We start from the raw sequence: 12824 nt of genomic DNA on the forward strand, positions 1-12824 counted from the left end.
ACTCACTCGCAAATGCGCAGTAGAGACTTCCCTGTCTGTCCCGTCCCCGCATCAATACGTGATGATGGGGGGGGGGGACAGAGAGGAAAACTGCGAGAAGGGGAGGGAACCGCCGAGGTCGCCACCGCTACCCTCCCCCCACCGGAGTCGCGGCTGCCGCCACCCCTCCACCCGGCCGTCTCTTCGCTATTCAACTTACATCTCCGCAGCAGGCAGATCAGCTGAGCTGCCGTTGGCCTTCCTTCCCTGCCTGTGTCCCGCCCTCGCTGACGTTACGTCACATGAGGGCGGGACACAGGCAGAGAAGGAAGGCCGACGGGACCTCAGCTGATCTCTGCCTGCTGCGGAGATGTAAGTTGAATAGCGAAGAGACGGGGCCGGGTGGAGGGGCGTCGGGGGCGGCGAACCACCAGCCCGTTTTAACGGGCTCAACGGCTAGTATATATATATGTGAGAGAAGAGACAGTAAGAACAAGTTAAACCATTTCCAAGTGATCTTACTGTAGGACCACAACTGTAATGTACTTGAGAAAGCTACCACTACCCAGATCTATGGATTGTATTGCACTTGGTGATTCAGTGCTTCTATTTAGCTTGTTCTACATTCAGAGGAACAAAATGTGATGAAATGTGTGGATTCTGCCCCCCCCCCCCCCCCCCCCCCACAAAAAAAGTAGAATAAGGAAACAGGATCTTATGAAACTATTATGTTAAGACTTACCCTGAGGAGAGACCTTGAGAACAGCTTCAATTTCACTAATATAATATGAGTCTTCACTCTATGAAACACAACAAATGACACATCAGTTGCAACTCAGTGGCACAGCCACCGCTAGGCGAGTCCGGTAACGAACCCAGACTGCACGTGAGGTTCTATTCCAACACAAACTCATGGAACGGGGATGGTAGCAGAAGTGGGCGTGCTGGGAGGGGGTGAGCGTGGCAGACACCGTGCCTAGATCTAACAGTGTTACTGCATCACTTCCCAATCTTATTTGTCAATCTCCCATGCGGCCTGTGTGCTTAAGCACATCGTTTCCTGTCTCCATGTGGCAAGTTTCACAATATGAGCCGTGTGACCATATCTTAAGACTTGGCCTCTAGGCAGCTTAAGCACTTCTGCTGCCAGATAACATGGAGGGGGATTGAGTGTGTGCTGCTTTCACTCACTCCCAACACCAGATACAGAAGAAAAACTTTACTTGCCCCCGTGGGGAGAAGGTAATGAAAGGGAGCAGAGGGGAAAAGGAGTGTTCCCTTGACCCTCAATGGCACCCCTGACACACTCCCCTTTGCTCCCACCTCAGACATCCTCCTCTGCACCACTGCCCCAGGCCAGATGCCCCCAACCCTTGCTGTATATCTTACACCCCTCTCCTTGGTCCACCTCAGAGACCCCTGCTGCACCACTCCTCACATACACATCCCAGTTGTGTCTCCAACACGCGCACGCGCCTAAATCCCCAACCTTAGACATCCCACCCTCAGCAGACACCTCCATATACACTCCTACTACCCCAGACCACATACGTGCAGGACGTCAGACTCACAGAAACAGAAGCCTGCGCGGCCGCGTTGCTGATCTGCAAGGGCAGGCTTCTACGTGGAATGTTGCTAGTGGAATAGCAACATTAACATTCCATGTAGAATCTCCAATAGTAGCAACAGAATCTCCAATAGTCGCAACATTCCATGTATAATCTTAAATAGGGAAATGGGACTTGATATACCGCCTTTCTGTGGTATTTTTGCAACTACATTCAAAGCGGTTTACATATATTCAGGTACTTATTTTGTAGCAGGGGCAATGGAGGGTTAAGTGACTTGCCCAGAGTCACAAGAAGCTGCAGTGGGAATCGAACCCAGTTCCCCAGGATCAAAGTCCACTGCACTAACCACTAGGCCACTCCTCCCAATTTCCCAACACCCACAACCTTCGACCCCTACATCACCATGTTTCCCATTTAATTTCAGAAAAATCCGCAATCAAGCGGAGAACTCGAACCCCCCCCCCCCCCCCCCCCCCACGGGAAAACACAAATACAGGTAAAAAGTGGGATATTTGACCATGGAAATACAAATCCTGGAGACAATATCTTAAAAACTTCTTTATTGATGAAAAGACTCGACACAACTGTTGTGTTTCGGCCTACAGGCCTGCATCAGGAGTCTACCACTATGACGTAACATATATGAATCTGAAATGCCTGAAACACGATTTGGTCCGTGTCATAGTGGTAGACTCCTGATGCAGGCCTGTAGGCCGAAACACAACAGTTGTGTCGAGTCTTTTCATCAATAAAGAAGTTTTTAAGATATTGTCTCCAGGATTTGTATTTCCGTGGTCAAATATCCCACTTTTTACCTCTATTCCCATTTAATTTCTCCATCAGGGCTCCACCCAATCCAAGCTGTGCCACTCTTGCAACTTGTTCTTAGAGCACAACAAAGTTAGCAGGGAACACATTGAGAAGCAAAACTATAGAGGGTGTTTGTAGGTGTTTTACATAACCTGTTTCATGGGATAAAATATGACCCAGCACATTGTCCCAGTCTATTTATTTTTTACATTTATTTGGATATAGTAACCACCTTTATGAAGAGAGTCACACAAGGCAGTGTATAGTAGGTATAGTTTAACATAAAACTTACAATGCTGTTAACAGCATAACAACACTAAAATGACCAAATACAAACATAAATGCAACTCCGCTAACTCCAGACTCCGCCCCTTCTGCCTCGCAGCACCTTATGCCTGGAACAGACTTCCTGAGCCCATACGCCATGCGCCCTCCCTGCCCATTTTCAAGTCCTTACTCAAAGCCCATCTCTTCTCCCTTGCTTTTGGCGCCTAACCACCTTCCCCATTCCTGTTACCTACACTGACTACGTAGTCTGTTACCGTTAGATTGTAAGCTCTCTTGAGCAGGGACTGTCCCTCCCCGTGTTTAAACTTGTACGGCGCTGCGTAACCCTGGCAGCGCTATAGAAATGCTAAGTAGTAGTAGTAGTAGTGAAAGAAGAAAACTTGAAAACAGCAAATTGAAACCTAATAATAAGACTACAATGAAACACATTTAACAGCTCTGAAATTCAAATAACAGAGACATAAGTGGGCTCATTTTTGAAAGAGAAGGACGCCCATCTTTCGACACAAATCGGAAGATGGATGTCCTTCTCACAGAAACGTCCAAATCGGTAAAAATCAAAAGCTGATTTTAAACGTCCCCAACTGCACTCCGTCGCAGGGGCGGCCAAAGTTCACAGGGGCGTGTCAGAGGCATGGCGAAGGCGGGACTTGGGTGTGCCTAACACTTGGACGTCCTTGACCCATAATGGAAAAAAGAAGGACGTCCCTGACGAGCACTTGGACGTTTTCACCTGGACCTGTTTTTCTTACGACTAAGGCACAAAAAGGTGCCTGAAATGGCCAGATGACCACCAGAGAGAATCAGGGATGACCTCCCGTTACTCCCCCAGTGGTCACTAACCCCCTCCCACCCTCAAAAAACATCTTTCAAAATATGTCGTGCCAGCCTCAGATGTCATACTCAGGTCAATGACAGTGCATGCAGGTCCCTGGAGCGGTTTTAGTGGGTGCAGTGTACTTCAGACAGGCGGACCCAGGCCCATCCCCCCCTACCTGTTACATTTGTGGAGGAAACAGCGAGCCCTCCAAACCCATCAGAAACCCACTGTACCCACATCTAGGTGCCCCCCTTCACCCGTAAGGGCTATAGTAGTGGTGTACAGTTGTGGGTAGTGGGTTTTCAGGGGCTTAGCACACTAAGGGAGCTATGTACCTGGGAGCAATTTATGAAGTCCACTGCAGTGCCCCCTAGGGTGCCCGGTTGGTGTCCTGGCATGTCAGGGGGACCAGTGCAGAGTATTTTGTGGGGACATAGTAATTGAATATTTTGGGGGCGGTCTGTGGGACTACTGTGCCCTGCTAAATGTATTTTGATGGTTGTTATCTGCACCGGGTTTCTTGAGCAGTAGGCTTTTCTCTGTCGAAAGAGTTTTTACCTCTGCTCTTTGTTTGCCGGGGGTGGTGGAGACCAGTGATACTATTGGACTCCTATTGGGACTGAATTTTATTACCTTAGGGCATCCCTTAGATATTTGAGATTTCATTTATTCTAAATTTTAGCCCTTACGTTTGCATGGCACAGCCCACTTTAGTCTGCCTTTCGTAGCAAAGTGTGTGTGTGTGTGTGTGCGTGTGCGTGTGCGTGTGCGTGTGTGTGTGTTGGATACTTTTGCTTCCCTTTTTTTTTCGTCATTAGATCTGTTCATATTTTTTTCATATAACCCCCTCCTTTCCTCTCCCAAATATGATGAAATCAAGACACCACACCAAAAATGCTACGGCTGAACTATTGCACAATATCTCATTGGGGCAAACTGAGCAAAGTTTTTTTTTTTTCTTCAGATAAGTGCAGGATGGGAGAAATCTGTTGAGAAATGAGGGTCATAGCATTTACGGAGTTATTAAGTTATGCACTTGAACAGATCCTTATCAGCACTACGGGTTACTAATTACCAGTAACTATGCTGTTTACAAAGCTCTTGTAATTTTCCCATTAAAGACTTCCATTGTCTTCCATACTCCCAGTGGCAGTCACACTGAGCGCCAAACACACTCCTTCTAAGGGTGAGAGGCAGCTGTAATGAGGTTCTCATCGCTCAGATTGCATGCCACTAAAGCAAACGCTTATCAACTGCTATTATTTTCCTCTCAATGTATATTCCTGAAATTGAGGTCTGCCAGCTTCACAAGTAACCCAGGCCATTAAAAGGGCAATAACTAGGCACTGATGGTTATTTGCCCCTTTTTGTGCGTGTAAATGAAGGGCAACGTGCACTTACATATGTAAAAACACACAAGGAAGTGGTAACGAAGGAAGGTTAGACAAACCTCAGGATCAATGAAGTAAAAAATGTATTGCTATGGTGTGTATAAAAACGAAAGATCAAAAGCTAAGTAATATTTACAATATCATGATTTGAGGAAAGAAAGATCACGATTGAGTATTATACATATATTTTACTATATAGAAGTGGAGTTTTTTTAAGACCGAGGATTATAACGGAGTCCGAGGAACGCTGGCGTTTGAGCACATTGAGCACAGTATCGTCATGCAGGGACTGCTGAGGTCTTTTTCTCCACTTTGAATTAATTGAAGTGAAAATAAGAAAGAAAAGAAAAAGAAAAAAAGGATGGATACCGCATTGTATATTGATTAAGTGTTGAAGAGAGTTCAGCTCATCTTTGACGTGTATAAAAACACTACAGAATTAACATAAAATCAATGTATAAAATTCAATGTGTGTAAAACAATACACAATAAAATAATATAACAGTGCTTAAAAATCAACTACACAATGAATGTAAAATCAGGACGTTCATTGTGTACTGTTGATTTTTAAGCACTGATATTATTATATTATTTTATGGTGTATTGTTTTACACACATTGAATTTTGTACATTGATTTTATGTTAATTCTGTAGTGTTTTCATACACTAAATTGTAGGCTTTAATCAGTCTCTAACATAACAAATATATCAACCATAAGTAGACCGTGCATTCACTGTGTTTTCTCTTATTGTGAGGTTATGGAAAGATGGGGGGGAAAGAGTTTCATTGATCACCTGGTCATATGAAGACCTTTGTGGTGATAAGACATTAGATTGTAAGCTCTCTTGAGCAGGGACTGTCCCTCCCCGTGTTTAAACTTGTACAGCGCTGCGTAACCCTGGCAGCGCTATAGAAATGCTAAGTAGTAGTAGTAGTAATAAGACTAATCATCGACAACCCTGGACGACCCTGGAACTCGGAGGGAGGGGGGCGCCCCTGGCACACACTCTCAATCTCACACACACTCTCTCTCTCACACAGACACACTCGCACCCAGTCTCACTCTCTCTCTGTCACACACACACACACACTCGCACATTCACTCTCTCTCTCTCTCACACACTCTCTCAAACATACGCACTCTGAGGAAAACCTTGCTAGCGCCCGTTTCATTTCTTCCAGAAACGGGCCTTTTTTCCTAGATTTAAATATTGTATTTTGCAAATATTTTCAAAATAGCCACTCCAGCCATTTGTTTCCATTGTTGTTTTGTTACATTTTTACTTCTTTATTTATCACGGCTGGTCTATGGAGCTTTGTGCATTAATATTGCAGCCCTCTAGGGACAGTATTGACATTCATGGGGCCCTCTGAGTATAAAGGTTGCCAACTCTTGTTCTAGAGCCTCCTTGAAAACGCTCGTCTCTTGGGCGTCATTTATACCTCTCAGTAATTTGATTATCTTTATTATGTTCCCTTTCTGTCTTCTCTCTGAATACCCAAACCATGAAATGAACATCCTGTTTCCTATAAATCAGCAAAGTGAGCAGCCCTGCCTTGGAATTCTGAGAACAGAAACATAAGAACGTCAATCTCTCATTTTCATAACCTGACTGAGAGCTTGTAAAGCTTTACAGAGCAGGGAGTGTTCCACTTAAATTCCAAACCTCAGAGCATGTGCCAAAAAAGATCAGAATTCTGACGCCAAACTCATCGCTTGTGTCAACTCTTGGATTTTCATCATAGCGGCACTACTTATGCAATCCTTGGGCATGTTACTGGATCATTTTGACTTCATGTGCTTTATTTACGCAGATGACATTACTGTATTCTTGCCATGCTTTATTCTGATGTGCATGGAATAAATAGAATTCTGGATTTCATCTCACTGACTCAGACTCAATAAGGAGAAAACGAAGTTTCTTTGGATAGAAGCCAACAATGGAATTTATGCGGGATGCAAAGAGCAACTCATAAAGAAACTACAGACCATTCAAACTACTACTACTACTAACTAACATTTCTAAAGCGCTACTAGGGTTACGCAGTGCTGTACAATTTAAACATAGAAGGACAGTCCCTGCTCAAAGAGCTTACAATCTAAAAGACAAGAGAACAATCTAAAGACAAGTGAACAATCTAGAGGACGAGTGAACAGTTAATCTGATAGGGTGGATAGATTGGGGCATTCTATATTTCTCAAGCGGTTAGGCGCCGAAGGCAGCATTGAAGAGGTGAGTTTTAAGCAGAGATTTGAAGATGGGTAGGGAGGGGGCATGGCGTATGGGTAAAGGAAGATTGTTCCAGGCATAGGGTGAGGCAAGGCAGAATGAGCGGAGCCTGGAGTTGGCAGTGGTGGAGAAGGGTACTGAGAGAAGGGCTTTGTCCTGTGAGCGGAGGTTACGGGCGGGAACATAGGGGGAGATGAGGGTGGAGAGGTAGTGAGGAGCCGCAGACTGAGTGCATTTGTAGGTAAGGAGGAGGAGCTTGAATTGTATGCGATATCTGATCGGAAGCCAATGAAGTGATTTGAGGAGAGGGGTGATATGAGTATATCGGTTCTGGCGGAATATAAGACGTGCGGCAGCGTTCTGAACGGATTGAAGGGGGGATAGATGGCTGAGTGGGAGGCCGGTGAGAAGTAAGTTACAGTAATCAAGGCGAGAGGTAATGAGAGCGTGGACGAGAGTTCTGGTGGTGTGCTCAGAGAGGAAAAGGCGAATTTTGCTGATGTTGAAGCGGAAGAAGCGACAGGTCTTGGCAGTCTGTTGGATATGCGCAGAGAAGGAGAGGGAGGAGTCGAAGATGACTCCGAGGTTGCGGGCAGATGGGACGGGGAGGTGTTATCAACTGAGATAGAGAGTGGAGGAAGAGGAGAAGTGGGTTTAGGAGGAAAGACGAGGAGCTCGGTCTTGGACATGTTCAGCTTCAGGTGGCGGTTGGACATCCATGCCGTAATGTCGGATAAACAGGCCGATACCTTGGCCTGGGTCTCCGCGGTGATGTCAGGTGTGGAGAGGTATAGCTGGGTGTCATCAGCATAAAGATGATACTGAAAACCATGAGACGAGATCAGCGAGCCCAGGGAAGAGGTGTAGATTGAGAAAAGAAGGGGTCCAAGGACAGATCCCTGGGGAACTCCAACAGATAGTGGGATGGGAGTGGAGGAAGATCCATGGGAGTGTAACTTGAAGGTGCGGTGGGAGAGATAAGAGGAGAACCAGGAGAGGACAGGGCCTTGGAACCCAAAAGAGGACAGCGTGGCAAGAAGTAAATCATGATTGACAGTGTCAAACGCGGCGGAAAGATCGAGGAGGATGAGGATGGAGTAGTGACCTCTGGATTTGGCCAGGAGCAGGTCATTGCAAACTTTAGAGAGTGCCGTTTCTGTCGAGTGCAGAGGGCGAAAACCGGATTGAAGTGGATCATAGCAGCCAGGCTTATATTTGGAAAAATCGCGATTCAAAAGCACCAAACCCCTCCGAGAAAAACCGCATTGGCTCCCTATTAAAGAACGTATTGCTTTCAAAAGCTGCACCCTGGTCCACAAAATTATCTGTGGCGAAGCCTCAGAATATATGACTGACCTCATTGACCTCCCAACCAGAAACACAATCAGATCGTCACGAACAATACTTAAATTTATGTTTTGTGTCTAAGCTGACTGAACGCATTGTGTTTGATCAGGAGATACGAAGGCGGTAGAATGAGAGGACATGAAATGAGATTGAAGGGGGGCAGACTCAAGAAAAATGTCAAGAAGTATTTCTTCACGGAGAGAGTGGTGGATGCTTGGAATGCCCTCCCGAGGGAGGTGGTGGAGATGAAAACGGTAACGGAATTGAAACATGCGTGGGATAAACATAAAGGAATCCTGATCAGAAGGAATGGATCCTCAGGAGCTTAACCGAGATTGGATAGCAGAGCCAGTAGTGGGAGGCGGGGCTGGAGGTTGGGAGGCAGGGATAGTGCTGGGCAGACTTATATGGTCTGTGCCAGAGCTGGTGGTGGGAGACAGGGATAGTGCTGGGCAGACTTATATGGTCTGTGCCCTGAAGAGCATAGGTACAAATCAAAGTAGGGTATACACAAAAAGTAGCACACATGAGTTGTCTTGTTGGGCAGACTGGATGGACCGTGCAGGTCTTTTTCTGCCATCATCTACTATGTTACTATGTTACTATGTTACTATGTATATGTGTTTGATCAGTTGTCTGTTTTTGTAGATCAAGTTTTGGCTTTGCACCCTAGACAGTCCAGTATTCGGAAAGATCACAGTACTGAGACCACTACTGCAGCCCTTTTAAGTGAAGTCCGTTCTGCCTTTGAAAAAGGTAAAACTGTTCTTCTATAGATCTTTCCACAGCTTTCGACCTTATTGATCATTCATTGTTACTGCCCCTTCTGTCTGATCTAGGTACCACAGGCAATGTTCACAGTTGGTTTTCTTCATTTCTTTCTGACTGCTCCTTCTCTGTAAGGACTTCTGCCTCTACGTCCTCAGTCTGTCACCTCTCTTATTTAATATCTTTCTCAGTCCTTTACTTACCATATTCAGGAAAATTTCATTTCATCTTACACATACGCTGATGACAATTTACTGGTTTATCTAGTTCCCCGTTCCTGATTTTTCCACTCTCAGGCTTGCTTAAAAGCTATGGCCACCTGGTTTGCATCTCACAAACTGGTTCTCAACCTGGATTTTATTTATTTAGACTTTGCTCACACCATTTCGGTAGTAGTTCAAGGTGAGTTACATTCAGGTACACTGGGTACTGCCCTGTCCCTGGAAGACTCACAGTTTAATTTTATGTCTGAGGCAATGGAGGGTTAAGTGGATTGCCCAAGATCACAAGCAGCAGCAGTGGGCTTTGAACTGGCCATCTCTGGATGTCAAGACCAGTGATCTAACCACTAGGCTGCGCTGCCACTCCCTTGATTCATCCTACTTTCACCCCCACCCTGTTTGATTCTCCACTGACAATAGTCGACTCTTTTAAATATTTAGGTGTTATTTTTGATACCTTTCATTCCATAAACAAGTTTCCAAAATCCTTCAGTCAGGATTCTTAGCTCTCTGTAAGTTACATCTGTTGAATAAATTTCTAAATCCCTCTGCAATATACACATTATTTATTTATTTTTTGTTACTTTTGTACCCCGCACTTTCCCACTCATGGCAGGCTCAATGTGGCAGGCAATGGAGGGTTAAGAGACTTGCCCAGAGTCACAAGGAGTTGCCTGTGCCTGAAGTGGGAATTGAACTCAGTTCCTCAGTTCCCCAGGACCAAAGTCCACCACCCTAACCACTAGGTCACTCCTCCACTGTTGCTACTATTGGAGATTCTACATGGAATGTTGCTATTCCACTAGCAACATTCCATGTAGAAGTCGGCCCTTGCAGATCACCAATGTGGCCGCACAGGCTTCTGCTTCTGTCGTCAGACTCACAGAAACAGAAGCCTGCGCAGCCTTCTACATGGAATGTTGCTAGTGGAATAGCAACATTCCATGTAGAATCTCCAATAGTATCTATTTTATTTTTGTTACATTTGTACCCTGCGTTTTCCCACTCATGGCAGGCTCAATGCGGCTTACATGGGGCAATGGAGGGTTAAGTGACTTGCCCAGAGTCACAAGGAGCTGCCTGTGCCGGGAATCGAAGTCAGTTCCTCAGTTCCCCAGGACCAAAGTCCACCACTCTAACCACTATGCCACTCCTCCACTGTTGCTACTATTTGAGATTCTACATGGAATGTGGCTATTCCACTAGCAACATTCCATGTAGAAGTCGGCCCTTGCAGATCACCAATGTGGCCGCGTGGGCTTCTATTTCTGTGAGTCTGACGTCCTGCACATAGACTCACAGAAGCAGAAGCCTGCGCCGCCACATTAGTGATCTACAAGGGCCGACTTCTACATGGAATGTTGCTAGTGGAATAGCAACATTCCATGTAGAATCTCAAATAGTAGCAACAGTGGAGGAGTGGCCTAGTGGTTAGGGGGGTGGACTTTGGTCCTGGGGAACTGAGGAACTGAGTTTGATTCCCGGCACAGGCAGCTCCTTGTGACTGTGGGCAAGTCACTTAACCCTCCATTGCCTGCCATGAGTGGGAAAGCGCGGGGTACAAATGTAACAAAAAAAAATTCTGTTGAGCTATTATTTAAAGTTGCATTAGTTACTGATTATGGCCATATCCATTTTAAATTGAAGATAATGACTGTATGATTGTTTATGTGGCAGTCTTTTATATTCATAAGCAACTTTCAGAATTATTGTAAAAGTTGAAAAACAAAAATTAAAAAAAAAAAGAAAAAGAAAATAATGATGTTTAAAATTGTGTCTGGTGATGCTCATTTTTATATGAGGAATTTAGTTATGCTACTACAAAGGTGCTACTTCTAAATACAGTACTCGGAACCAGTTTCTGTTATGTTTTCCAGATACAGATAAGTTAAAATCAGTCAAGCATGTCTCTTCTTCATTACAGTATCAATTTGTTTCAGTCTGGAATTCCCTACCTCTATTTCTGAGATCTTGTCAACATTATTCAAATTTCAGAAAAAAACTTGAAGACTTTTTACTTTTCATAGATCTGGTCTTAACGTCTTTCGATATTGGAGAATTGAATTGTAAGTGATGTTTGCGTTGCACCAACTACTGAGTTTGCACTGTAATTCCCAGACATTTGGGTCTGGTTCTCTTTCAAATGTGATCCACTTAGAAGGAAATAGGAAGTGGCGGAATAGAAGACATGATGTACCATAGTGTATGCACTTAGGTGCGAGCACATGCCAACCATAGAACTGGTGTAAATGCTTGCATCTAAGTTCTGGTGATACACCTGTAAGAGAGTATTCTGTAAGTTATGCATCGTGCGCCCTTCCCACCTGCAAACCACACGGTCTCAAAGATATACGCATTACAGAATAGTACATAGACAGCATATAGTCATAAATGTATTTGTGTGCACATACAGACACTTTAATCCACATTATCATTACTGAATATTATACCTTGTCTTACCCCCACTCACATATTCCGAATTACTTACTTATTACTTCTAATTAACTGTTTTTCTTTGTACCTTATTTGCAACAATATTTTGTATTCTGTTAATGATGTCCGCCTTTGCGACAAAATGTAAGCCACATTGAGCCTGCAAATAGGTGGGAAAATGTGGGATACAAATGCAGCAAATAAATAAATAAATATGCATGTAAATGTTAGCATCTACTTAATAAAATTTCTCCCCCCACCCCCAGTGGTTGAATTTAAGGCCCATGATTGAGGGTTCCAAAATCAGCAATGGTTTCTGGCCCCCAGATGAGCACTGGTGATGACCAATAGGAGGAATGACAGGCAAGTCTGAAGTCCACCAGGATTTGAAGATGTTATTGAGAGGTATCATCAGTTGACTGAATCACAGCACTCTTGATGACCCCAACACTGCATCAGGGATCTACAACTATGATATGCCAAGATCTATACACAGATTAATATTCCTGGATGCTTCTAAAGGTCCACTAGAGGCAACCGATGGCAAATAGTAATATTGTGCCAAACCACGGCCATGTTGGGTCATCAAAAGGGCAGTAATTCAATCAGCTGATACTGTAGGATGTCCCAATAAAATCTTTGAATCCTGGTGGCCTTCATACTCATCTGTCATCCCTCCTATTGGTCCTCACCACTGTTCCTGGCCTTAAGTGTTTCTGTGGGGACCTTTCCTCTATTATTTTGTCCCAACTGAACACTGTCATTGTAATGGTTGGGTTGAGTGAGTTGGAGGGAATATAAAAAAAAAAAACAGAGCAAAAGTCCACACGCGTTTGCGAATGATGCCTCATGGCACCCGCCTCAGAAACCAGTTCCACCTGAGTTACGGCACCTGGGTTGTCTGGATCTGAAAAGGGCATGAGAATTGTTTACCCAAGGATGAGATGGGGAAGCCATCTTTGAG

At 44.7% G+C, this 12824-nt stretch overlaps 1 protein-coding gene across 2 annotated transcripts in view; it reads right to left on the minus strand.

Annotated features, from left to right (window-relative positions):
- LAMP3 (lysosomal associated membrane protein 3) overlaps nt 1-12824 on the minus strand; it is a 37212-nt gene that overhangs the window by 11822 nt on the left and 12566 nt on the right. For both annotated transcript variants that reach the window (XM_030216638.1, XM_030216637.1), the window contains one exon: nt 722-779. In XM_030216638.1, the coding sequence (XP_030072498.1) occupies nt 722-779 (58 nt within the window). The remainder of the gene's footprint in view (nt 1-721; nt 780-12824) is intronic.

Source organism: Microcaecilia unicolor, chromosome 10, assembly GCF_901765095.1.
Source record: "Microcaecilia unicolor chromosome 10, aMicUni1.1, whole genome shotgun sequence".
Taxonomy (NCBI): Eukaryota; Metazoa; Chordata; class Amphibia; order Gymnophiona; family Siphonopidae; genus Microcaecilia; species Microcaecilia unicolor.